Source organism: Lepidochelys kempii, chromosome 1 (genome assembly GCF_965140265.1).
Source record: "Lepidochelys kempii isolate rLepKem1 chromosome 1, rLepKem1.hap2, whole genome shotgun sequence".
In the NCBI taxonomy this organism is placed as follows: Eukaryota; Metazoa; Chordata; order Testudines; family Cheloniidae; genus Lepidochelys; species Lepidochelys kempii.
The window spans coordinates 213,772,034-213,799,553 of NC_133256.1; the positions used below are offsets into that span (position 1 = coordinate 213,772,034).

The following is a 27,520-nucleotide window of genomic DNA, read 5'->3' on the forward strand; positions in this document are numbered from 1 at the left end:
GGAACCCATCACATAGACGGACCCTAAAACACTTTCTGTCTTCGTTTTTTTGTTCCCTCCCAGGCTCCTCTTGCCACCTCTGACCCTTTGGCTTTCATCACTTTCTCTGCCAGAGGCCACACAGTCCACCTGTCAGAGAAAAGGTCGGTGGCAATTCAGAACGTGGACAGCATTGTCTTCATCCAGACGGACAAACCCATTTACAAACCTGGACAGACAGGTGAATGGGGCGGGGGGCGGTATGAGTTAATTATTGAACTGGGAGTGTGGATGTCAGGGGGCAGGGAGGTTAGGATGGAGTCTCATTGCTAAGAAGGAGAAGAACTGGAGCAGGATGTCCATAATCAGTCCCGGAGGTGGTCTCTGGCTGCAGCCCCAGGTAGGGATCATCAAAAGACAGCGGGGAAAGTAGCTTATTCATAGAATTTTAATGCATAAATAGCATTTATATGTTCCTAATTGAATGAATTTCCTCAGAGATCTTATGGCTTTCTGGATTTACAGAAATCCATCACTTCAGGAATATCCAGATCTTTTGTTGTTTATGCTTATCTGAGTCTGAGATTCGGATTCAGTCATCATTTCTACAGGGCGTACAATACAAAAAATAAAGAATAAAGACAGTGAGATGTGTCCAGAAGAGAAAATCAATTCTTCTTCCTACTCTGTGGTTTCTATCATTGAACACATGACTGGGTTTTCTTCTACTCTTTTCTTTTGGGGAATACTCTGATGAAGAGGTGAGTCTTGGAGCATAACCTGAAGACAGCAAGCAGTGATGGATAGGTTTTTCCTGATTCATTTAGGACAGTGATACCGAGCTGTGTTGGTGCTAGAGAGGAAGGATGGTCTACTGGTTAGAGTGCTACTTCTGGATTTGTGACATGCAGGTTCAGCTCCCTGCCCTACAACAGACCTCCTGTGTGACCTTGGGCAAGTCACTCAGTCTATCTGTGCCTCAGTTTCCCATCAACGGGGATAACAGCACTGCCCTATCTCACAGGGGTGTTGTGAGGATGAATACATTAAAGATTGTAAGGTGCTCTACTACTATGGTGATTGGGGCCATATAAGTTCCTAAGATAGAGAGGGCCCTGCCAGTCCTTCTACATTTCTACCTGGGCTATTCTCATGGTGATGAAGTTGCTCCCCTCTTTTCGGATGCTTCATATTTTCTGGAAAATACCTTTGGAGCAGAAACCTGTGGTGCTTCTTAATACAAGCAACATTTGTTTTGTTAGTTTGGAATAACCTCATTCAGCCATATTTGAAATATCCAAGCATGATTAACTGCCAAGCAGTGTTCTACTCACAACAGGATGGCACCTCCTCCTGGCCATTCTGGGGATTAGCTCTGCACAGCTGATACCCCTTCCTGCAGTTGCACTTCATCTCTTCTCTCTCTGCAGCCTCTCTCTGCCGCCAGGAGCAGCTGTTGCCTCTTTGTGGCTTGGCTCTCCCTTTCCAGGGTATCAAAGTCTCTTTTTACCAACAGGCTTGGGCAGTCTTCCCATTCCCTGCCCAGCCAGTGTCACTTCCACAGTGGCTGGTAGGGGATCCCAGGTCTGTGCTGTACTCTGGATTCCAGCTCAGGGACCCTCTAATCAGCAGCTCAGGTCTGTTCCCTCCCAGACCTTGCTGGCTCTTTCCCTGAGCCTTTCCTACCTGTCTGGCTTCCACCCCCTCTGGGTTTGCCACCCTCCCAAGCTCTCTCCTCTCAGGATCTAACTGTAGGTTACCTGCCTCTGTAGCCTCCAGACATACCTCCCTTCTCACAGGGTGTGACTGAAGCTTACTTCCCTGCAGCCCCTTTCTGCCATCAACTTCCAGGCTTTATAGAAGCCTTGTCTGTTTTCTCACAGATGAACTTCCTCCTAATTAGCTCCCTCCACATAGCCTGAATCTCCCTTGTTTGCTGCTTGATTGGCTGATTGGGCCTGCCTGGCCTAATTCAGCCCTCTCAGAGTCAGTGTGCGGAGTACACCCCATCACACTAAGTACAGTTAATTTGTGATTTTATTTAAATGAAAGGGTTTTAATTGTTGTTGTACATGACAATAAAACATGTAGCAAATAAAATGATGCATGATAAACAGTTTGAATAGTCCACATTTGATTTAGGGTGGGAAAGTCAATTATTCTCTCTTCTTCCAAACTTCGAATAATTTTATCTTTAGATTTATCTTTCCACTGCCCCAAGATTTAAGTTCAGGAAGTTCAATAAATAATATGTGGGCTAAAATTACCCCTGGTATAATGGAGTAGAAGCTGAGAGATGATATGACCATGTGTGTTTACTTTTTAGATATAGTTGACCCAAGCTGATACATGGAGGAAATACTTTAGTTGATTTTTTTTCACCAGTTAAAAAATAACATTCAAATACTTTTTGCTTCTCCAATAACTCAAAAGGCTTCTCTTTAACACTTCAAACTTTCCTTCAATGATTTGTCTGAAGAAACTTAGTTTCAGAACATATATTAGAAAATGGTATTCTGCTGCTAACGTTGTTCATTTTTTTTCTTTCCCCATCACCTCCTTTCTTTTCAGTGATGTTCCGAGTTGTCTCTTTGGATAACAGTTTCAAACCTGTCCAGGAGATGGTGAGTGTGACTGGGAGTCAATATTTTTCAAGGACCTGTTATAGATTCACTTAATCAGCCACTATCTGACCTTTATATCGGGAAAACAGGTTGAATAGATCTCCTGATGTCTCTCTAGTGAATATACTCCTTGAATTCACATCACTAGTCACTGACCCACCTTTGTATGGGGGAAAGGGCCTGGGACATCCCTAGAGAATGCAGATCTGAAGGGGAGAGTCACCTCACCACTCCCCATATCAAGAGACTGTGGAAATCTGTAAATATTTTAGACTGTCATCTTCACAGACAGGTGACATTAGGGTTGTAACCTTAACACACTGAACTTCTGGTCACAAGTTGAGATAGGCCTGAACGAAAACCTTGTGCCTTTTCTCCAAACTTGTGCACCCAGAAAACGAGCAGCCAGAGTCTTGCCTTATCATCCAGTTTATTTCTAAATCAGTAACTAATTTCCTTGAATTCTAACCGGTTTTTTTTTTTGCCCTTTATCTTTTTCAGTATCCCCTGATCATCCTTCAGGTAAGAGGTGCATTGTACCATAAACCATGACTTATTTCGAAGGACAGAGTTCTCTCAGCTTCCAGAATTGGAGTGTTTGCTTGAGAAATTGTCACCCTGAAAGCAAATACTCCCCAGTGCAGATGGAACCCATGCAGAATGTGTTGAGAATGAGTGTCAGGCACTGAGCATTGCAAGAAATTGTCAATAAAGGGTCCCAGGAAGGGAAGAAAAACCAATCCCCCTCCATAGGTGCATGAGTACTTACCATGTACACAATGCTTCCTGAATAAGCTAGGTCCCTCTATGGTTTTCTTTTATACAAGACAATCTGATTAGAAACAAAGAAAGGAGCAGGGTTTTTCATTTATATGATTGTGTATCAGCTTCCTCACTATTATAGGGAGGAGCCCTGGTTATAGGAGATGACTGTGAGTCAGGAAGTCTAGATTCGTTTCCCACCTCTGCCACAGACTCTATGTGTAACCTTGGACTGAACACCGGTGGCTCAGTATTCCCATCTGTAAAGTAGGGACAATAATAATTGTCTCCTGGGGTTATTTTGAGACTAAATTTCATTAGTGTTGTAAGGCATTTTGAGATCCCCAGACGGATGGTGCTCTAGGAGTACAAAATATTATAATAATAATAATAATGAATATATTGTTCCACACACTCTGTTATGTTATATAGGAAATAACAACAGAGGGCTAGATCATTCTTAAAGATTTTTGGTGAAGAGTGTAAACTACAATAGCAAAAACCCATGTATTATTTATTTTTAAAACATAGATACTTATTGTAAACTACAGCATTTAAATCCAACACCTATGTCCCCACCTCTCCTCACTGACCGTTAGGATGGGTGTCGTTTTCTGTGCTTTCACAGCCAGGAGTACCGCTCCTCAGAAAGGGATTTCCCAGAGCGATGTTATATTGACTGTAATGGCAGTGGACTAGAGCAGGGTTGAGTAAATGCCAAGTGACTTTCAAACACTAGAGGGAGCCACAGGGAAGGAGTCCACAGAACTAAGGAGCGTAACACACATGGTAGTTGTGAGGGGGCTTGAATAAAGAATCCAGTTTAAATTTACCTCAGTCAGACTACAGCAGACTGGCTGATGTGATGACATCACTCCCAAGCTTACCATGTATGTATAGGAGTTGTCTTTCCCTGTAAGATCATGTCCTAGAAAGGGCAAATGCAGATAATACAAAGCTCTTATACAGTGCTTTTCAACTGTGTATTTCAAAGTACTTTACAGAGGAGGTCTGTGTTAATATCCCCATTGTACAGATATGGAAACAGGCACTGAGCAGTGAAGTGATTGCACAAGGCCACCCAGCATGCCAGTGGCAGGGCTGGGAATAAAATCCAGATCTTCTGAGTCCCAGTCCTGTGTTGTTTCATGTAGATTGGCAGCTTGTGTATCTGATATCCAGTGTAGCCTAATCTGCGGGTAGTTTAGTCCACACACAGTCTCATCCTAGGAAGCAACAGGGGTTCAGAGCACTCAGCATCTATAAGACTGAGTCCTTAGTCACATCCTATATGTTAAACCATCCCCCACACCCCAGATAGGACCAAGTGTAATAAAAAAAATCCCCCATGCTAACAGATAATGAGGAACGGATCATAGAACAAAAAAAAAAAAAAAAAGTAGCTTAGATACAAGTAATTATGACTTGATCCAATTTATAATGTGCAAGCAGAATAAAGTCTAGACCAGAAATAGGTATACTTAGTGCTTTAATAGGGCCAATTTCACAAAACTGAAAACAATTATGAACCAAATCATAATTTGGGAGAAAGTATTTAATAGAAAAATGTGAATGATAAGTGGGAATAATTTAACACCTTACTAGATGCCCCAAAATCCACAATTGAAGAAGAAGATCATGCTGGTTAAAAAGCTGACCTGATTTAGAATAGAGAAATGGCCAAAAGAGTAAAGGGCAATAAGAAGGAATTTTTAAAATATATTGGGCACAAAAAGAATCCTCACAATCGTATTGGTCCATTACTAGATGGAAATGATATAATTATCAATAATAATGCAGAAAAGATGGAAATGTTCAATAAATATTTCTGTTCCATATTTGGGGAAAAAAGAGATGTTACAAGTCTCATTGTATGACACCACTTTTTCCATTCGACTAATATTTCTTGAGGATGTTAAACAGAAGCTATAAAGTTAGACATTTTTAAATCAGCAGGTCCAGATAACTTGTATTGAAGAGTTTTAAAAGAACTGGCTGAGGATCTTGCTGGACTGTTAATGTCTTGGAGCACTGGTGAAGTTCCAGAAGACTGGAAGAAAGCTAATGTTCCAATTTTTACAAAGGGTAAAAAGGACAACTTGGATTATTATAGGCCTGTCAGGTTGACATCAATCCCAAACAAGATTATGTTAGGGATTAATTGAATCCTTGCTGTTAAGGGATTCAATTAAGAAACAATTCAAGGAGGTTAGTAAAATTAATGCAAATCAACATGGGTTTATGGATTATAGATTCTGTCAAACTAACTTGATATTTTTTGATGAGATTAAAAGTTTGGTTTATAAAGGTAATACTGTTGATGTAATATACTTAGAATTCTTTAAGTTGTTTGACTTGGTACCACATACTATTTTTATTATAAAACTAGAGCAAAACAAAACTAACATGGCACGCACTAAATGTATTAAAAACTGGCTAACTGATAGGTCTCAAAATGTAATTGTAAATAGGGAATCGACATCTAGCAGGTATGATTCCAATGACATGAAAGACAGCATAATATCATCACTGATAAAGTTTGCAAATGACGCAAAAATTGGGGGAGTGGTAAATAATGAAGATTACAGGTCACTGAATTGGAGCAATCATGATCACTTGATAAACTGGGCACAAGCAAACAATATGTGTTTTAATACAGCTAAAGTTAAATATATATGTCTAGGATCAAAGAATGTATGTCATACTTGCAGGACAGGGGACTCTGTCCTGGGAAGCAATGACTCTGATAAAGATTTGGAGATCGTGGTGGATAATCAGCTGAACATGAGTTTCCAGTGTGATGCTGTGGCAGTAGAGCTAATGCAATCCAAGGATGCATAAACAGAGGAATCTCCAGTAGGAGTAGAGAGATTATTTTATCTCTGTATTTGGCACTGGTATGACCACCACTGGAATACTCTGTTCAGTTCTGGTGCCCACAATTCGGGGAAGGAGGTTAGCAACTGGAGAAAGTTCAAAGAAGAGCATCTAGAATGATTAGAGGATTAGAAATCCTGTCTTTTAGTGTTAGATTCAAGGAGCTCAACCTATTTATCTTAACAAAGAGAAGGTTCAGAGGTGAGTTGATTACAGTCTATAAATATCAACACAGGGAACAAATATTTAATAATGGGCTCTTCAATCTAGCAGACAAAAGGTATAACATGATCCAATGGCTGGAAGCTGAAGCTAGATAAATTCAGACTGTAAATAACGTGTAAATTTTTAACCACGTGAGTAATTAATTGTTTGGTCAACTTACCAAGGACCATGGCAGAATCTCCGTCACTGGCAATTTTAAAATCAGGATTTGATGTTTTTGTAAAAGATCTGCTCTGGGGAGAATTTTGGGTAAGTTCTATGGCCTGCGTTATACAGGAGCTCAGACTAGATGATTACAATGGTCCCTTCCAGCCTTGGAATCTGTGAATCTATGAAAAGTAAAGGAAGGAAGAAAAAAAGTGGGAGGGCCTTGAAGAAGATGATAAAAGCATCTGTATTTATCTCCCCACACCTACTAGGATCCCCAGGGCAATCGGATCTTTCAGTGGCTGGATGTAACATCCAATAATGCCATTGTCCAGCTCTCATTCCCGTTAATCCAAGAGCCAATCCTGGGGAGTTATGACATCATCGTCGAGAAGACGTCAGGTGACAAAACGTATCATTGGTTCACTGTGGAGGAATATGGTAAGCACCTGCAGTAGATCTAATCTGCATTAGTTAATTATGTCTTATATGGCCAAGTCCCACAGCCTGAGTCTGTGACGGGCTGTTTGTCTAACACAGGCATGAGGACGTGCAGACCTTATACACTGTATAACATGATTTTTCTTATTGAACTCACTGGTTAAGACAGGTAGGCCAAGGCATGGAAGCAGGGAGGAGAGACTGAGGCCAATGGGGAGATGGATAAATAGTGGGTATCATGATAGATACTAAGGAATGTGGCCTACTGATCAGAGCAGAAGGCCGGGAATCAGAAGTCTGGGTTCTTTTTCTGGCTTTGTCACTAAGTTGCTGTGTAACTTTGGTCAAGTCATGTCACCTCTTTGTGCCCCAGTTTCTCCATCTGTACAATGGGAAATAGTATTAAGTTAAACCTCATATGACCGGGTGAGATTGATATTGCGTGTAAGGCATATACTGTGCTCTAGAAGTCTAAAGCTATTATTCAATAGAATATATTATATTATTATTATTTAATAGAATGATATCTGGCAGCTGTGGTGGACTGCAGAGTAAACAGTGTGGAAGGATACTATGGGCAGATAGAAAAATAAAAGCTACCAATGCCTGATGATCTGTCTAGTATCTGTCATTTTACATATGGAACAACTCCCTTGATTTGTTTTCTTCTTATGAATTTGCCATCCCTCATCTTGTCACTGGGACTTTCACCTGTCTCCTGTGAGCTCGTTGGGTAGGACTTTGACAATCTCAAGCTTCCTGTGTTAGCAGGGAAAGCTCCTTTCCCACCCCCTCCTTCAGAAAACCCTGTTTCCAACCAACTGAGATGTCCACTTCCCTTGGGACACTATACTCCTAACCTTCCTAATGGAGTAGTGCAGGCTAGTGGATCAGCACTGCCCTGGAAACCAGGAAATGTTGGTTCTATTCTCAGGTCTGCCACTGTCCTGCTGGGTGACCTTGGGCAAGTCACTTTAATCTTTCTGTGCCTCAGTTTCCATACCTGTAAAATGAGGATTGTGACACTGACCTCCTTTGTTAAGTGCTTGGAGATCTATAGATGAATGTGCTGTATGAGTATTATAATAATACAGCTCCTTGTAAAGAAGAATTTTCATACTATTAAACCTAAATTTTCCTTTTCTAAAAACATCATTCCCTTACTCTTAGTTATACCTGTCTGTATTCCTCTAAACAATTAATCTCTCTCTTTGGTGTTCATACCCCTCAAATGCTGATGCAGTTAGGTTTCTCTGTTTCTTCTTCCCCCCTCACAACTAAGATGTCACTTAGCAATGATATTTACCTCGCATTTGCAGTGTTGCCAAAGTTTGAAGTGACGATCAATGCACCAAAGAGGATCTCTTTCTTGGATCAAGAACTCAAAGTGAATGTTTGTGCTGTGTGAGTATCAAGCGGGAAAGAGTGTAAATTCATACAAGCAGCAATGTCTTGTGGATGGAGCACAAGACTGGGAGACAGGAACTCTTGAATTCTAATCCTGACCCTGCTAATGATTCACTTTGTGACCTACAGCAAGCTACTTAACCCCTGCATCTGACTTTCAATCTCTGTAACATGATCATAATATTCACCTGCATTATGCAGCTGGGGCTGTGAGGATAATGTTTGCCCAGTAGTTTGAAGACACAAAACAATATAGACATACTAGGTATTGTTTTTTTATCACTATAGAGACATAGGAAGGGGAGAGAAAGGAAAGAAAGAGGGTAGGAGAGGTACATAGGTTAATAAATTAGGATGTCTAGCATTAAGGTCCCTGTGTACTTCACTGTCACAGATCCACAGGATCTGTGCTACACCCCATTTTTAAACAGTCTCTTGGAGGAACCCCTTCAGCGTGCACTCTTCCTTCAGGAGAGGCCCTGCCGCCTCACCACCTCCGAGACTGAGCCTCTGGGCTCCAGCACTCCTGCTTCACACCATGAGCTCTGCCCAAAGGTCCAATTGAGACAGACTCCTAGTCAGAGATCTATACGCTCCGAAGACCAGTGCACCTCAGCAAGTATCTGCAGTGACACCAGACAGCCTTTTCAACACAGAGTAGGTTTTATTAGGCAACTGGGACAGAGTATCAGAATTCTTTATGTTGGTACAAAGAAATGAAAGCTCAGGCTATATCTACACTAAAGACCTTACAGCAACACAGCTGGACCAATGCAGCTGCGCTGCTGTACGATCTCCCGTGTAGCCTCTCCATGCTGAGAGGAGAGAGCTCTCCCGCCGGTATAATTAAACCACTCCCAACGAGCGGTGATAGCTATGTTGGCAGGAGAGTGTCTCCTGCTGGTGTAGTGCTGTCCACCCCGGTGCTTATGTTGGTAAAACTTATATAACTTATAGGTGTGTTTTTCACACCCCTGCGTGACATAGGTTTTACCAACAAAAGTGCTAATGCAGACATAGCCTAAGACATAGTCCGTCTGGCCAAGCCAGTCAATTAGCTAGCCAAGCTGCTGTGGAATCCATTTCTGGCTTTGGCTTTCTGTGCCTTTCCCAGGTGACAGCAGCCCAGCCTCTCCCCAAAATCAAGTCTTTATCCCCCGCCTGTCACCTCTCAGTCCTTTGTTCTGGAGCTGGCAAGCTGGCCTCTGCTCAGTTTCCCTGCTGCGAGATGTTGGGCGGGGGTGGGGGAGTGGAGGGGGAACCTCTTTCCTCTTGTTCTTTGATTGCTAGGTGTTGATGTTCTGGAGGGGTAGCCATGTTAGTCTGTATCAGCAAAAACAATGAGGAGTCCTTGTGGCACCTTAGAGACTTACAAATTTTGGGGGGCATACGCTTTCATGGGCTAAACCCACTTCATCAGATGCATGGAGTGAAAAATACAGTAAGCAGTATAAATATTACAGCACATGAAAAGATGGGAGTTGCCTTACCAAGTGGGGGGTCAGTGCTAACGAGGCCAATTCAGTTAAGGTGGAAGTGGCCTATTCTCAACAGTTGACAAGACGGGGTGAATATCAAGAGAGGGAAAATTACTTTTGTAGTGCGAACGAGGCCAATGCAATCAAGGTGGCCCATTTCCAGTAGTTGACAAGAAGGTGTGAGTATCAGCAGAGGGAAAATTACTTTTTGTAATGACTCCTTCCACTCCCAGTCTTTATTCAGGCCTAATTTGATGGCGTCCAGTTTGCAAATTAATTCCAGTTCTGCAGTTTCTCTTTGAAGTCTGTTTTTGAAGTTTTTTTGTTGAAGAATTACCACTTTTAAGTCTGTTAATGAGTGTCCAGGGAGATTGAAGTGTTCTGGAGGTTTCCATTGTCTTCTCCGATTTCCCATTGATATGGGTCAGTCTCTGCCCGTCCTTTAATGACCCATACGGTTCATACCAGATGGCTAAGTGACATGCACCTCATGTTTCATGCACTGCTACAAGAATAGATTTAACCGTTTAGCCCTCACTGGGTAGCAAGGCCATGTACAGGGGGAAACTATGGCACACATGGGATTAATAATAAGGTATTACAGAAAATTCCCATTTCATCACTTGCAGGGCCAAGGGAAAAGTGTCATGCAACCCTGTGTAATAGGGCTTAATAGGCACCTTCATGGGACATATCTTGTCCTGTGTAGGGTTGCCAGGCATCCGGTTTTCGACCAGAATGCCTGGTCGAAAAGGGACCCTGGTGGCTCCAGTCAGCACCACTGACTGGTCTGTCAAAGTCTGGTCAGCAGTGCAGTGGGGCTAAGGCAGGCTTCCTGCCTGCCCTGGCTCTGCGCAGCTCCCAGAAGCAGCCAGCATGTGCAGGGGTGATCAGGGAAGCTCTGCTCGCTGCACCGCCCTGAGTGCCGCCCCTACAGCTCCCATTGTCTGGGAACCCTGGCCAATGGGAGCTGCGGGGGGTAGTGCCTGCAGGCACAGGCAGCACACAGAGCCACCTGGCCACCCCCTACTTCACCCTGAACCCCTCATTTATAGCCCCACCCTGGAGCCCTCACCCCATCCCACACCCCAACCCCCTGCCCCAGCCCAGTGGAAGTGAGTGAGGGTAGGGGAGAGCAAGTGACGGAGGGAGGATGGATGGAGTGAGTGTGGGCGGGGCCTCAGAGAAGGGGCAGGGCAGCGAGAGGCAGGGGTATTCGGTTTTGTGCAATTAGAAAATTGGCAACCCTAGTCCTGTGTAAGGCAATAATTTCCATGAGAAGCAGGGAATGAGGAGGGAAAGATGTCTGAAGCCTGGGTCCAGCAGAACTAGCCTTATCTGGATTTCAGCTTTTAGTCCATAATCTGTTACAGCCTATACTGGTTTCCTGACAGCCCTGGCAACTGTGATCTTGTGAGCTGATTCATTTGTGTGTTTCCTCCTCCTCTAGCTACACCTACGGCCAGCCTGTGCAGGGAAGAGTCCAGCTCAGTGTGTGCAGGAAACACTATAACGACAAGTGCAACGAGACCCCCAAAGGATTCTGCGAAGCTGTTACTGGACAAGTATGATAGGGGCCTGCACTGCTTGCCCTTCTTTTCTTACAAATGTCATCATCCAGGACATTACGTGGTGCCTGGAGGCTTTATTGGCTCCCTTTCCTATTTCTTGGGATGGGACTAGAGGTGCTGTCAGAGGAAGGCATGTTTTCCCCAATATCTCATTGCCATGGTTGGAGGGTTGGATGGAAAGGTTTTTTTAATACACGGTGGATGAATTTGGCCCATTATGTATGGGAGCCACAGAGAGGTGGGTTAGACTGGGAGTGCAGTGACTGTGCAGGCAAATTCAATGACTATTCTACATTTGCAGCCTCAAACACTATAGCATATTTCACTGAGTAGGGCACTTTGGCCAGGACACTGGGTTTGTTTCTTCAGCAAAGAGTGTATGAATCTACAACACTCTATCCCAGGAATAGGTGTGCTAGCAGCTGAATTGTGTTTTACCAGATTTAACACCAAAAATGTTAGCCTGTAGATTCAAAGAGAAATAATCCCACTTCAGGGAAGACGGTAGGAGAAAAGTAGTCACCTCTTCTCTTTGATAAACCGATCTTTATTGCTCTTGTTTATGTATTGAAGGCAACCTGCAAAGGGTATAAAACATTGGCCTTGTGCCTTTTTGTTTTTTTGTTTTATGAACTTTATGATGTGTAAGGAAGGCCAAGAAGGTGTGATTTCTTCTTGTTCTTTTCCCCTAAAACATTTTTTTCTGCATCTTCTCTCTTTCTTTAAAAACCTTTAGATATTCCGATTTTATCTGCCCTGGGAGATTCCATCAAGAAAGAGAGAACTAATATAATTCTGTCAGTACATGAGTCGAGAGAACGAAACTGAGAGTGGAAGGGATTTGCAATCAGACTATTAAAACATTTTAGGCCAGATCCTTAACTGGTGTGAATTGTTGTAGCTACATTAAAATCAGTTGGGTTTACTCACATGCTTTAAAGTTAAGCATGTGCATAAGTACTTTGCTGAATCAGGGCTAGAGTACCCAGCACCTTGCAGGATTTTGCTGAGCGAACTAAGGGCTTGGCTACATGGGAAAATATTCCAGAATAGCTATTCCTGATTAACTCTGTGTGGACACCTTTATTCTGGACCAAAGCCTGATCTACACTTAAAAGTTAGGTTGACCCAGCTATACTGCTCAGAATGTGAAAAATCCACACTCCTGAGGTGCATAGTTAAATCCCCCAGTGTGGACAGAAGAATTCTTTCATCGACCTCTCCGACAGGTAGATTAACTGCGGTAATGCGAGAACCCCTCCCATTACCATGGATAGTGTCCACGCCAAAGTGAAACAGCAGTGCAGCTGTGCTGCTGTAGCATTTCAAGTGTAGACAAGTCCTAAGAGTGCCCTACTCCAAATTAGCTTAATTAATTTTAGATTAAACTAATTTAAAATAAGGCCATATTCCAGGATAAGAGTATCTATGCATGGTGTTAATCATGTATAGGTAAGTCCTAAAATATCACACAAGAAGTATATTTTGAGAGGGGACCGGAAGACATAGAGGAGCAGGTCAAGGAGGGAGAGGGTTTCAGGCAGAAGAAGGCAAAATAGTGGTGAAGGATTGGTTAGGTGTCGAGCAAGAGAGGAGAAATAAGACAAGAGCAAAGAGGTAGGTGAGGGAGATGAGAGCAGGGGTGCTAAGGTCTGAAGAGCTTTACAGACGAGGTCAAAGAGCAGTAGTTTCACCATTCAGAGACTTGGGCTCTTTCCCTGTATGCTCACAGAGTGGTCCCTTCACTTTTCAGCTGGGGAAGGATGGCTGCATCACAAATGTCATCAACACCAAAACATTCAAGCTTTATCATCCCAGGATGTTCTGGTTCCTTGAAGTGGAGGCAATCCTCACAGAGGATGGAACAGGTAACACTGGTGGGAAAGGAGACTAGAATATGGCTGGGGTATGGGCGGGGGTTGCAGGCTGAGTTTGAGAGGCCACTTTGAGAGCTGGTACTCTTTGATGGGAATCTCTGATGGCCAAGCATAAGACTCAGTTCACCATCAAGTACCATTTTATAAGCATAATTATCCCCTCCAGGGTGCTGGAGCCTGCATTTGATCATTCAGTGCAACTTTCTTTAAAACCATATCTTCCCCCCAGCTCTGATTCTTATCTCTTCTTCTGCACCCTTCTTCAGGTGTACAGATTATAGGTGCTGAATACATTTCCATCTACCAGGCAAGGGAGAGAATGTGGTTTAAGAACATGGACACGTACTACAAAAGAGGAATTCCTTACTATGGAGAGGTAGGACAGCAGAGAGAGAATGTCCTGGGCAAACTCTGCAGTCGCAAAAATGATCTCCATGATGCTGTATATGGCCATCCCCCTACTCCCAGTTGCAGGTTCCCTCGGTAACACCACACGGCAATAGCCCCTAATGCACAGTTCTCCCATTGCATTAGGGGCTTTCAGAGAAGATGAGGAAACCTGTCTGGGTCATGGAACCTTGCGTTATCATGTGTGTGTGGGGGGGGGGGGGGGGGGCAAGGGGCTGTACAGTCAAAATGACATGAGCCCTGTGGGGACAAGGAAGAAAGAATTTATACTGGGGGGGAGGGGTCTTTGTTAAGGCACAAGATCAGTTCCGAGTCCCCTAAGCACTGCAAGTTTCACAAGCTAGCATCCTGCAAAGAACACCACCTTTGCAGCCATTCCATCCCGGCAGGCCCAGCAAGCAAGAGTCTGAGGTCAGGTCTGAAGAAGTGTTTATATACAGGATTAGATATAAACCAGGTTACCCTGGTTTGTACCTAATCCTGTATATAAACACTTCCTTCTCTCCACAGCAGGAATATTCCTCCTGTCTTCCTTTGTCCCTCCTGTGAAGCTCCACAGGGAATTTCCTCTCCCTGCCCTTCACAGAACCCACACAAAATACTCTGACCAGTGCATGTGTTTTAAGTACACTTGAATATTTGATGACAACACCTTCTGCTATTCACTGTAGCCTCCACACAAGTTGTCTTCAATACCGAAGGCTTTGAAGCCAACCTAACATATTAAGGGGAGTAAGTGGGGCTTTATCTGTCCTGTATGTTTGCTGAACACCTTGCACACCTTTATTTATTCAGCTTCAGATGGAAAATGAGGAGGGCATCCCTGTTGCAAATGAGACCATCAAGCTACATCTCAATGAGAAGCATGTGGCTGACTATATCACAAATGAGAATGGCACTGCTCGGTTTTCCATCGACACCTCCGAATTCTTTGAGCCCAGTTTTAAGTTGAGAGTAAGTAACTGAGAGAACTAAGGGGAAAGGCTCTATTCCCCCAGAGGGTCATTCAACTGGGGGAGGAGGGAGAAGCAAGCTGGTATTCTGATGGAAAATACTGTTCTGAGTTGCAATGTGTGGGAAAGTAGCTGGTCCCTCCAGTGACACCTGCGTCCATGGGAAGGGTAGTAGAGAAGAAGGAAGAGGAAACATTGTTTTTAGAGGAACTCAATGGGCTTGTTTTCATTTGGTCTCCCAGTCCTGTTCCAGCAGCAACCTCAGATGTGGTTATCTAAAAGGATGAAATGAGGACAATATTAATCAGAGAAGATAACCAACTCACTTTAATATGATGGTTTCAGCTGTTTGGCTCTATCCCCCCACTGTGTATCCGTATTCTAATTGTCTCCTCTCCCTGGACACAGAGCTCTGCCTTCATTGGGATGAAATCTCCTCTCAATGCCTGCAGCCCACGCTCCCAGCTCCAATCTTTCCAGCTTGCTCTGCAGTTTGGTACTGGCCCCTCCTGTGTGGTTCCTGCCTCCTGTGATTTTGGTGTTGTCCCCAATTTGATTCTGGGTTAGGTTGCACCAAAGAAACTATAAAATGCTAAGTAGGCATACAGGGGGCAGAGGATCTTGCTGGATTTTGTCACTTGGTCAAAAAGGCCTGTAGAAACCCCAAGAATGGCCTGGCTAGGGGGACAACTAGCGGACAGCATCAGTGCTTGGAGAGTGACTATGAAGTGGTGAGGTTCAAGCAACCCCCAGTTCCTTCCTACCTTCTCCTCAGTGTAGAACCCCCTCCCTGCCTCTTTGTCTTTCCACATCCCACCTGGATGCACTGACCTCCAAAACCAACTATTTGTTTTGGTGTTGCTTCTCTCGCTCCCTACTGGGCTGCTCCAGAGATACACACATCCCTTGACACATGTTCACTTTTCCCTGGCACGGGGAGAAGAGAGGTTGCAGCAAATCCAGTCTGTCTGGGACTGGTGCAGAGCCAGCCCTGCAGAGTCCCTTAACAGCTTATGCAGCCCTAGCCAGCCCCACAAGGATGTCCAGTGACCTGTCTGTCTAGGCACACCAGAGGGGACGGGATGTGTTAAGGACTCCAGAGGGCTAGCACAGCATGCAGCCTAGCTGGACTGGACTTGCTGTGCAGGAATGTTCACACAAGCTCACACACAAAATATTGGTAGATCTATTAGACTAAATAGCCTCTAAAGACCATTTTCCACTGCTTTACCCCGATTATCTTAGAGACAGCTGTGAAGAAACATTTCTGCCCCAGCTGCCCGTTGACTCTTGAATTTCCTCTTCATGAAATCCTCTGTTTGCTTTTTTCTCTATGTCTCTTGTCAGGCCACATATGCAATAGATGACTGTAGAGACCTTGGCTGGATGGACTCTTACGAATCTCAGACGACCTACTACATCCAGCGCTTCTACTCCCGCACCAATAGCTTTGTGAAGCTCGAGCAGGTCCCGGAGACGCTGAACTGTGGCCAGCAGAAGAGGATCATGGTGCACTACATTTTGAACAAAGAGGGATACAGGGATGCCACCAGTGTGAACTTCAACTATGTGGTAAATGTTGGGTGGCTGCGCTGCTTCCCTGAAAGTCTCTTTGCTTTTAACCTCGGTTGAGTATTGATCAAGTCAGAAATACGTAACCTAGACAAGTCAGTGGTAAAAAATCAGAACCAAGCCATTATCTTGTCAATGGGTTCCACCAGGGCTCTGCCCATTTAAACTTGGAACAAATTAAACATTGATCTCTGAAGTCACATAGGGCACTGTGAGCACCAGTCAGTGGAGAGCATAAATTACCACTAGGGGGACTATTCCTCAGTCCCTTGTGCTGCACAACTGCCACGCAGGAGAGGCCAGGACAAGAGTCTCAGGGCAGGGCAGGACTGAGGGGCATTGGCAGAGCTGTGAGGGGAGCCCAGGAGTGGACTAGCGGAAGGAGGAAAGGAGCTGCAGGGCAGGGCTGAGGGGCATTGATACAGCTGTGTGTGAGGAATGCAGGAACTAGCACAGGATCTGCCTGCAGCTACATCCAACAATCATGAGGCGATCCATCCCTCATTTTCGTGAGCACCAAACATTACAATCCTGATCATCACTAAATAATAGATATTTACTAGCCCACTGAAACAATTTTAACTTTCTCTGATCCTGTCTCATGGTGTCTTTTTGTGCACAGGTGATGTCAAAAGGCAAAATTGTTCTGAATGGCCAACAGCAAGTCAGCATCGAAGGTGGTAAGTGCAGAGATGTTAGAAAACAAAGATGTGAACTCCAAAGCATAAGTATCTTGAGTGAAATGGGCTAAAAATTGAGTACAGCAGCTGGCTGGAATCTGTTTCCATGTGGTGTTAGTTACTAGACCTATCTCCGACATAAGCCACAATCACAGCATTATTAGCACTGGAAGGGGACTTTAGTGCATCATGTGGTCCATCCCCTGGCATCACAGCCAGATTAGCCTTGTTGTTTCTAAATTGAATGATTAGCTAGGAGTGATACTTGGTGTGAATTTGTCCCTTTCTTTCTCTTTAATTTCTCCTCAAGGGGTGTTTGCAAACTGTTCACTATGACTCCTCATTATTCATAATTTGAAGTATGTGAATGATCACCTAAATCACATGATATTGTTTCTGATCCCTGATTGGATGACTAACCTGTCTTTAGTAGTTGGTTGTCAACAGTAAGTTCGTGCATGATTTACTCTTGGTGTAACAGAAACACCCATGTTGTGTGTTTCTCATGCCATCATCCTGCAGGTTCTGGTGTAATACACTAGGCTTGTGCAAATAAGACTGTCTTCCTCTAATGATCATGAGAGCCTGCTACTATACTATCTCAGCCAGGTAAAGGACCTCTCCTTTCGCTCAGGAGGTGGAGTCCTGGGCTGTTTGGTGCTGAAGGTCCTGATTTCAATCTCTGTGAACAGTATTCTCAGTGTGTGCCATGCTTGTAGCACTCATACCCACATTTCCTACCCAGAAGTGAAGCTAATAGAATTCTTCTCCGACTGCAGCTCACCTCACACTCTGCAAGGTGCCTGGTGCTCATCATCTTAATGTTGGCATCTGGTATCTCACTGAGGGGAGCAGTTTGAAGGCTAGTGAGAGCTGGGTCTCCCAATAGCCAACTATCTCCTTTTAAAGAAGCTTTTAGCTTACAGGCAAAAATGTTAGTTCATCCACTAAAGCCATGATTCCTCCTGTCTCTTCTTTTGGCTTTTCCTACTACTGGCTTCATGTTCCTCCTGCAGCTCCTTATGGCACATTCTTCATCCTGCTGACTGGCAGTGAGAAGCTGGCTCCCACTGCCCAGATACTGGTCTACACTGTGCACCCTGGTGGTGAGCTGGTGGCCGATAGCACCAGAGTCCAGATTGAGAAGTGCTTCAAGAACAAGGTGAGAGCTCCGCTTTCTCTTTGAGGCCCACCCCAGGTTGCCACAGGCTCGGGGAACCGAGAGGATGTGATTCCAGCCCTGTACTCAGGCTTTCCTTCAAGGGCAGAGAGCAAAGAAAGTGCAAACACATCTGAAGAAGTGAATGCCAATGCTGGCATTAGAATAGCAGGGAGACAGGAGGGACATGGGTAGATGTTCAAGCAGAGCGAGGACTGCCAGTGAAGTCTGGGAGAGAGAAGAGCAGGGATGCTTTGCAGGGCCTTTGAGGTCATGTCTGGCCCTAGAACAGGGACTCTGGGAGATTCTTTTTGATAGTGAGGCCTTTGCCCTGCAGAGAATAGAAGGAGGTTGTGGAGAAGAGTGAGAACCTATTCATCATCTCTCCATGAGATTGACATTTACACATTAAAATGATTCTCCTAAGGGGCTCTGATTTCTCTGCTCAATTCCAGGTCCAGCTGCAGTTCTCCAAGAATCAGGGGCTCCCAGGCTCTAACATCAGCCTCCACCTTGAGGCTGCTGCCAACTCCTATTGTGCCCTACGGGCTGTGGATCAGAGTGTCCTGCTCCTGAGACCTGAGCAAGAGCTGTCTGCTGATACTGTAAGCCCTGCTGCAAATCCTCTTCTCTCTCTACTCAGAGTTGTGCAGAATATTGTGCTTCCCAAGGGGGTTTATAGCTTAACATGGCAGGGAAGTGCCAAGAAACAATTCTGAATTCTGCTTCATTACTACGCTTCCAAAGTTCCTCTCTCCAGTAGCCACACACTGGATGTAGATGGGGTACATACCTCCAGGCACAGAGAGAAATCTTCAATTGTGCTGTTGCTTATTGCAATATCTTTGTTACTTTTTTGCAACACGTGGCTATCTAGTCTCAGTTCATAGGTGGCCTGCAGGACACAGAACTGGATAGGGACTCAAGACACCTGAGTTCTATTCCTGACCCTGCCACATGTTTGCTGGGTGACCTTGGACAAGTCTCAGTGCCTCTGTCTTCCCATCTGTACAATGGGCATAATGATACTGACCTCCCTTTGCAAAGCGATTTGATATCTACTGATGAAAAGTGCAGTATAAGTGCAAGGTATTACTGTTATTATATGGAAATACCAGAAATCTGCATTGTCAGGGCCACTTAATGCACTCAAAATTGGTATATAGTCTAGAGAAGTAAGTGATTATGTAAAATGGCATCTTCTTACTCAAGTAGGCTTGCTGGTTGGGCCTGATCCAACACCTGTAGAAGTCATCTGAATCTTTCAATTAACTTCAGGGGCTTTGAATCAGGCTCTTTGTGCAGAAACATTCAGGCTCATATCTACTCACCTTAATGAGAAAAATATGTTTGCTGATTTTTGCTCCTGTGCACCCCGCAATGCCAGCACAGCTCAGAGAGAAGGTGATGGAATCTATTCCTTCTTGTGCATCATCAACAAAATTGGTTACTAAGTTCCAGCCGGTTACAATTGTGCAAACCTACTGCAAGCAATGGGATTGCACAGGTGTCACCAACAGCCTGCATTGTTTGTATTACTAGTGAGGATATTCAAGAAAGAGAGGACCCAGCTTGACACTGAGATCCCAGGGCAAGTTTGTGGAGCTAGCAATTTGAAAAAGAATCTGGAATTGTTGGGAAACCCCTGGTACCATTTTTACAGAGTCACTTTTCAGAGAACCACACTATAATAGGGGCAGTTTTCTCATAAAGTTGGAGCATACATGTACTGTATTGGAGGAGATTTCTGAGGTGGTCTCTTAAAGCAGGAGGTTGCATAATACAGGTGGTCTCTTCTTCACTGTGTTTTCTCTCTTGTGGTGCTCCAAAGCCACTTTTAGTCCACTCTGTATTAAGAGGCTGAGCATGTGAGTCTAATACAGCCTGAAGTATCCCAGGATAGTTTTCTTACTGAGCTGGAACACTTCTTGTACCTCTGTTGAAGGGCAAAGGGTCCAGCTTGGAGTTTGCTCATGCCTGGTAATTGCCAGTGGTGACACAGGGTTTTACACCTCTGAGACGTTTCCTTGTGCTCACCTGATTTCATCCCCTCCCACCAGGTATACAGTCAGCTCCGTGTGCATGAGAATTATGGCTATTACTACAACGGGCTCAACCTGGAAGATAATGACAAAGAGCCGTGCATCCCAGTCACAGAGACCTTTTTCAATGGCTTATACTATGTGCCTGTGAAAGTTACTTCTGATGGGGACGTCTATGGGGTTTTCAGGGTACGTCTTCTGAATGTTTCCCCAATGTTGCTGTCATTGTATTGGCTCCACAAAAGGGACAACAGAGGAGGGAAAAGCTGTAGATTTATGTCTCAGATTTTAAAGCCCTGCTCAGGCAATGGCTCTCCACTGCTAGGGGGAGGGTGGATTCACTGGAAATGTCTGCCATATCTCAGGGGGTCCTCCGTTCTCCCCCTGCAGTGACTTTTGTTTAGACTGTCCCCTGAATTATGCTCAGTTATATTTATTATGGTTGAGCCCACAGTGTGGTAGCCATTTTCTAAAGAGGACACAATCCCTGTTCCTAAGAGCCTGCAGTCTGAAAGACAACTGATAACTTCCACTCAATGTGCAGCAGTTGTCAAAAAAGCTAACAGAATATTAGGAAATTTTGGATAGAAAATAAGACAGAAAATACCATGATGTAACTATATAAATCCATGATCTGCCCACACCTTGAATACTGTGTCCAGTTCTGGTCACACAATCTCAAAAAGGATATAGTGGAACTGGAAAAGATTCAGAAAGGGCAACAAAGATGATCAAGGGTATGAAATGGCTTCTGTCCAAGGAGAGAATAAAAAGATTATGTCTGCTCATCTTAGAAAAGATATATGACAGAAGTCTATAGAATCATGAATGGTGTGGAGAAAGTGAATAGAGAAGTATTATTTAGCCCCTTCAAACAATACAACAAACTGGGGCCCTCTGATTAAATTAATAGGCAGCAGGTTTAAAACAAACAAGAGGAAGTATTTTTTCACATAGCACACACCTAACCTGGGGAACTCATTGTCAAAGGATGTTGTGATGGCCAAAAGTATAACTGCATTCAAAAGAGAATTGGATCAGTTCATGGAGGATAGGTCCATCAATGGCTGTTAGCCAAGATGGTCAGGGACACAACTCAGTGCTGGGGGAAAGCCCTAAAACTCTGACTCCCAGAAGCTGGGAGTAGAAAGACAGGGGAAGATTACACTATAATTGCCCTATTCTATACACTCCCCATAAGCTCTGGTATAGGCCAATATTGGAGACAGGATACTGGGCAAGATGGACCATGGTCTGACCCAGTACGGCAACTCTTACGTTCTTACTAAAAAAATGAAAAATGGCAGGGGAAAGGTATGTAGCACACAAGTGGAATGGAGAGGGAGATAGCTGTTGGTTCCACTTTTAGCTTCTGTTTAGCACACATCAACCACCTGCAGCAGCTCTAACTGTTAGTGGTTATTAGCTTGCTAATTTGTTATTGACATCATGGTAGCTCTGGGCCTTGAGGAAGGAACTGAATGACAAAAGTAATGACCTAGGCTGAAATCCTAGCCCCACTGAAGTCAGTGGGAGTTTTGACATTGACTTCATTGGGGCTGGGATTTTATTCTTGGTATTAGCTCAGCAGGGACATTCTATGTCTAGGAGGTGGCATGGAGACAGTTTCAGAAAATTGGTCACAGATTATATTAAGGTTCCATCTATATATGGTTTATAAGGATTAATAAATGATTAATCAATATTGTAAGCATATTATGGACATGAATAGTATGTTATAGATGGTTATGAGCACATCAGAAGAAGGTGTTTAAGATGGTTATAAGCCATGGTTATAAGCAGTTTATTGACCTGTTGGACTCTGTAATAATCTATAACTGATTCATTTTTTTGAAAACATTTATTAATAGTTTATTAACCCAAATACTTACCAATAGTGAATGAAATGACAAGTGTGGAGTGGTTTGGGAATGATTTGTGAACAAAAAAAAGACCTAAGTTCATCAAACATTTTTCTCATCAACTAATATACAACCAATTCTGTTACTCATATAGCCCCCTAAATCTACATTTATGCCATGCTTCACCATAATATTGAAGTGCCCCCATGGATAGCTGAGCACTGATCTCCTGAGCAGACCAAACTTGTGGCGTTAAATAGGATCCACTGCTAGTAATGAACAGGGAATGGGAGAAATGAAGTTGTTTGGTTCTATTAATACGTTGAACAATATAATTAATTGTTTTATTATTTTATTTTAAGGATATGGGTCTAAAGGTTTTTACTAATTCTACAATACGGAAGCCGGTCCTGTGCCCATCGGACAACGCATGCCCGAAAGATTCCACGCCCCACTATACTTTAGGTGGTGGATTTTCCGGTAAAGATAATGTGTAAAAAAGGGGTGGACTGGATGGCTTGGGAAATGTGGTATGGTCTTTTCACTTCCAGGTCACCAGTTCCAATCTGGCTGCACCTCAATAGTGTCCCCTATGTAGAATGAATTGGCCAATCAGTGTGTCTAGTTCCTAGTGGGACAAGTTTCCACATCATGGTTTGCCTCTGTTAGTGCTTCCGTTGTAGTTTCTGCAGAATGGCCAAAGGACTGACTGGAGTCTGACTCAGCTTGTGTGCCGGGGAAAATGAGGGAAAAGTTGCAATGCTGCCTCTTTTCAGAGGATGATAAAGATTTCATTCTCCAGGGTTCATCGATCCAGAGCTTTTCACAAGCTCACAACTGACTTGAAATCTAAACAAGGAAGTATCAGAAAATATAATGGGGCTACTAATGGTTTAGATGCCCTATACTGTAGTACTTAGCACTCACATGGCCTTTTTGCAGCCCTGGATCTCAAAGCATTTTACAGCGGACAATAAGTATTACAATTATCCTTCTCTATAGCCCAGGGAGAGGTAGAAGGTATGTAGAGCCTCATATTACAGATGAGAAAGCTGAGGCACGTACAAGTTAAATGACACAACAAATCCTGCATCTTGGCAGTGGGTTAGACTAGGTGACCCTGGTGGTCTCTTCTAACCCTCGGGTTCTATGATTCTGTGACTTGCTCAATATCACAAACAGGTCAATGACAGAACTCTGACTCATTACCCCACCTTTAAATAGGGAACAGAGTCTTGGATAGGACCCCTAGGATCTTTGTAGGGAATGCCGCTCTGGAAGTCACCTTTCCAGCTTTTGCCCCACCTTTGACTATAGAAGGGGGCTTGGGACAGATCACAGGAAACATGTCCCTCCAATTACTCTAGCCAGTGGACACAGCTGACTTTCCAAAAGGAAAAAAAGTGAAAAATAGTCAGAAAGTATAAGACACTGGAGAAAAAATACTTTTCACACCTCCTTACTGTTTTCCAACTGGAAACCAGTAACAAAGAGTTGGGTAAACCTAAGCTGTTACTGTTTTCTAATGTTTGCAGTTGGAAAACAAAAAAGAGTAGTTCCCTCCCCCCCATAGTTCGTTATTTTTTAGAATTTTCCTGCAAGAAATCCCATGGAAAAAATTCTGTTTCCCTCAGCTCAGACCATGCTCAGTGGAGTTTCCAGGTAGATCCCATTAGATATCTCTACCCTATGCTCCCTAATATGACACTTTTACTATATATACAACTCCTTTCTTCACCTCTAGATGAAAGCAGGATAATAGGTGGGTCTTCTGTGATAAAGACAGTTCGGAAATTCTTCCCTGAGACCTGGATTTGGGATCTAGTTCCCATCAAGTGAGTGTTCTTCTTTTCTGTCTTTGACTATTTTAAGGGTCTCTGAGTCACTTCCCAGTGCTCACCGGAAGTCACATGGAAGGTGTTGGAACATGTAACTGCTTCCCAGACCTCTATGTTCTTACCCTTGTTGTCTTTCTTCCTATTCAGTGACAGATGGGCTCCCATTTGTTACCCATCTCCAAGCCCCTGGAGTCTGATAGGTTCTAAATTATGCCCTGTTGGATCTTTACCTGGTCCTTGTTTTCAGTACAATGCAAGCTACTTCCTGCTGGGCAGAAAGGTGGCCCCCCAATCCTCTCAACTCTACGACAGCAAAGGCTTTTGTTTAAAGAACTAAAAAAAAAAAAGGCAGGAAACCATTTTTGATTTTCAACAGCCAGGTTGCTTTCAGTATTCTCCCAAGGCTGCCAATAGCATCTGCAACAAGAAGGCAAGGAAAAGCGCCTCAAAAAGATACTGATCTTAATTATGAATTTCCGTGGTTTAATCTATTTGGAATGTCAACCATAATGTATCATATCTGATTTGTGGTTTTGGATTTTTTTTTATTTTGTGTTACAAAACTACAGCATTCTTTTGTGTTTCTTTAAAAAAACAAACCAGAATTCCCTACTTTTCTAATTAAAAAAAAAGAGCAATTCCAACATCCTTGCAAGGGATTTAACATTATGGTCATTGATATGAACCTTCAGCTCTACCTCCAGCTTAACAACATATTCTGAATATGGAGGGTGTCACGGGGTCAATCACCACACTGGCACCTCCTGCTGCCCGTTTCGGGAATGAGCTCTGGTCAGCAGGTGTGCCATCTGGTGATGGTGGTTCTCCCGTCCTTGTCTCCACCTGCAGACCCACTGCAGTTTCAGTCTCACTGCCTCTGCTTTGTAGCACAGCCGTCCGGCCATGTCACAATCCAGGTTCCCGACTTCCGGGGGACTCCTTCCGCAACAGTCTAGTCACTCCTTGCAGCAGCTTGGTAGTCCATAGCCTGGCCGCTTCTTCAGTGGCGAGTGGAGGGGGCGAGACCCAGGCCCGCCCACTACTCTAGTTCCCAGCCCAGGGTCCCTGCAAACAACAGCTTCCTGCTGGCCCTCCTTTCTTTCTCCACCAGTTTGTCTCAGCTCCCTGGCCCACTTCCACTCAGCCCCAGCACTTTTGGCTTCTGCCTCTGGCTGCTTCACCCTCTTCCCAGGGCCTTGGGCTTGCAAGTCCTAGCAGCCCTCTAGGAAGCCAGTCCCCTCCCTTCAGCTTCCTGCAGCAGACTGACTTGCTCTGGCCTGCAGCTTCCTTTTATATGGGCTGGCTTGGCCCTGATTGGCTGATCCAGCCACTGCCCAAATTGGCTGTTTCCTTGCAGCCCTCCAGGCTGGGTTTTAACCCTTTCAGGGCCAGTGCAGGGCAGACGCCCCATCACAGGGGGGTATATCCTGTGGAACCTAAGTGGGAAAGGAGAATATTATTTCAGCTTGGGAGTCTCTTCTTTTGATTATCTGTAAGATACCCTTTGAACAATCAGGTTCTTTTCTCACTTTGTCTCTTGTACTTTTAGTTCTAATGGAAAGGCCAGTGTTCCGTTCACCATCCCTGACACCATCACGGAATGGAAAGCCAGCGCCTTCTGCCTGGAAGAGGAGGCTGGGTTTGGCATATCCCCATCTACCTCCTTGAAGGCCTTCCAGCCCTTCTTTGTTGATTTGACCCTGCCCTACTCCATTGTCCGAGGGGAAAAGTTTAATTTGATAGCCAATGTCTTCAACTACCTGAACAAATGTATCCAGGTACAGTATGTCCTTTCCTTTCCTTCCTGAACCCCTCTTAGTAGTGTTTCCAGCAAGGCTCTACCTCTTTCAGCTAGAGCAGAATGCAGCAGCAATGCAGAACGAAGCATTCACAATCCCATTCCAGCCACTCAGCCTTCTTTACACTGGCTTCCTACACAGTAGTGGAGTGATTTCTTTTAAGCTGGGTTTAGCTACAGGATGCTGATCTATCCTTTAATGGAGAAGGAACTTATTATAACTGAGAACTCATTCTGGCAGGTATTTACATCCTGATATAACCCTCCTTTCAGGGGTCTATCCTTTGGCATTTGGTGTTCTTTGACATATCGCTGTTTGAAATGGGAGTACGTTAAAGCGCAATACAGAACTTTTCATGGTAGCATGGTCCACACAGACAATTAGTGCATGGTATGCTCGTGTGTTGTAGATTCATACCATAGCTTGCCATGTACTACCTTGCCTTGTAGACAAGCCGTCAGAGAGGATATTGGTCAGGGTATTGGAATAAGTCATTTTGCAAAGTACAATTTGCTTTCTACTTGAATGGCCACAGTAGATGGGCATAAGGGTCAGGGTTTACTATCTCCTCTGAAGAATGCCCCATCCCTCCTACCTGTGTTGTACCTCTCTACCCCAGGACAGCTCTAAGGTGACGTCAGTGGGTACGCTGCAGAATCAGTCTCTGGAGGAGATCAACAAACCTTCCTTTTGTCCCCCAGCCAAGCATTAGGAACAGCCTGTGCAATATTATTTTGTCTCCCTCTCTCAGATCAGTACCATACTGGAAGAGTCCAGGGATTACAAGATAGAGCCCCTTTCCCAAGAGGGCAACACTGCAAAGGTGTGTGCCAACGAGAGGAAAACCTCCTCCTGGACTATTATTCCTCAAAAACTGGGTAAGCTTCTCTGCCTTTGTCTTTCTCATGGCACATTGCTGGTTTGTCCAGTCTCACTCCGGAATTCTCTATCACACGATACCCTGCCCGCTAACCTACAGACAGGAACTGCTGCTATCTGTACCAGACTTCACTGAAGCAGCTCTGCTGAACTCCCCTGGCACAATCTCTGCAGGCACATGGCAGTGAAGTAGGACCCCGTGTTCTGCCTCTGTTCTTGTTCCTCACAGTTCATTCCTCTCATGTCCCAGAAAGGACCATTCAGCTCATCTGGTTTTATGTGAAACATTTGCAGGAGTCCACTTGCCTAAGATATTTCTGTGCATAATCCCCACCTCTGCCCAAACTTGGGAACTTGCTCCTTGTCAACAGAGAATTTTAAATGCCTGAGTCTCGGTCTTAGCTCACTGAAACCCACAAATATCTAAAGCTTTAATCACCAGGGTCTGGATGTTGAAAATTTACACATCAACAACCAAGATCAGAAATCATTCAATAACAACAAAATGTGCAAGGAATATTGGACCAGAGATTGGCATAGCTCTATCGACTTCAGTAAGGTTCCAGTGAGGATCTGGCTTTAACTTTTCAATACTTTCTTGTCAAAAGTAGCCTTTGTGTGAAATGGTTTGGAGATTTGTATGTGTAGAAAGATGGAAGTACAACATTATTTTTTAATTTACAAAAACTTCCCCCAAAGAGTTTGCCATTGTGGTTCAAATTTCATAATAGGATCATTTTTAAAGTTCAGAAATAAAAACAACAGATTGATTTACTTCAAACTGGCATTCAAAAAGCCTGACATGTAAACAATTTTACTGAACCTAGAGAGTAATCATGAACTCTTAGAAGCTAAAATAATTTTTCTGTCCAAAATTATAGCATGGTAAAGAGCAGGCTTATAATAGATCCCTGGCTGCAAAGTTAACAATAGAAAAGCT

General features: G+C 44.0%; 1 protein-coding gene across 1 annotated transcript in view; it reads left to right on the forward strand.

Moving 5' to 3' along the window:
- The window catches only part of LOC140907150 (ovostatin-like), a 47,630-nt gene that overhangs the window by 3,803 nt on the left and 16,307 nt on the right, over nt 1–27,520 (forward strand). The window contains exons 3-20 of the mRNA XM_073332481.1: nt 64–220; nt 2,551–2,603; nt 3,105–3,125; nt 6,887–7,055; nt 8,375–8,459; nt 11,391–11,505; nt 13,265–13,379; nt 13,655–13,764; nt 14,592–14,750; nt 16,097–16,321; nt 16,944–17,001; nt 18,018–18,163; nt 18,616–18,765; nt 20,221–20,391; nt 22,427–22,544; nt 23,809–23,899; nt 25,452–25,680; nt 26,453–26,579. Coding sequence (XP_073188582.1) covers nt 64–220; nt 2,551–2,603; nt 3,105–3,125; nt 6,887–7,055; nt 8,375–8,459; nt 11,391–11,505; nt 13,265–13,379; nt 13,655–13,764; nt 14,592–14,750; nt 16,097–16,321; nt 16,944–17,001; nt 18,018–18,163; nt 18,616–18,765; nt 20,221–20,391; nt 22,427–22,544; nt 23,809–23,899; nt 25,452–25,680; nt 26,453–26,579 — 2,299 coding nt within the window. The remainder of the gene's footprint in view (nt 1–63; nt 221–2,550; nt 2,604–3,104; nt 3,126–6,886; nt 7,056–8,374; nt 8,460–11,390; nt 11,506–13,264; nt 13,380–13,654; nt 13,765–14,591; nt 14,751–16,096; nt 16,322–16,943; nt 17,002–18,017; nt 18,164–18,615; nt 18,766–20,220; nt 20,392–22,426; nt 22,545–23,808; nt 23,900–25,451; nt 25,681–26,452; nt 26,580–27,520) is intronic.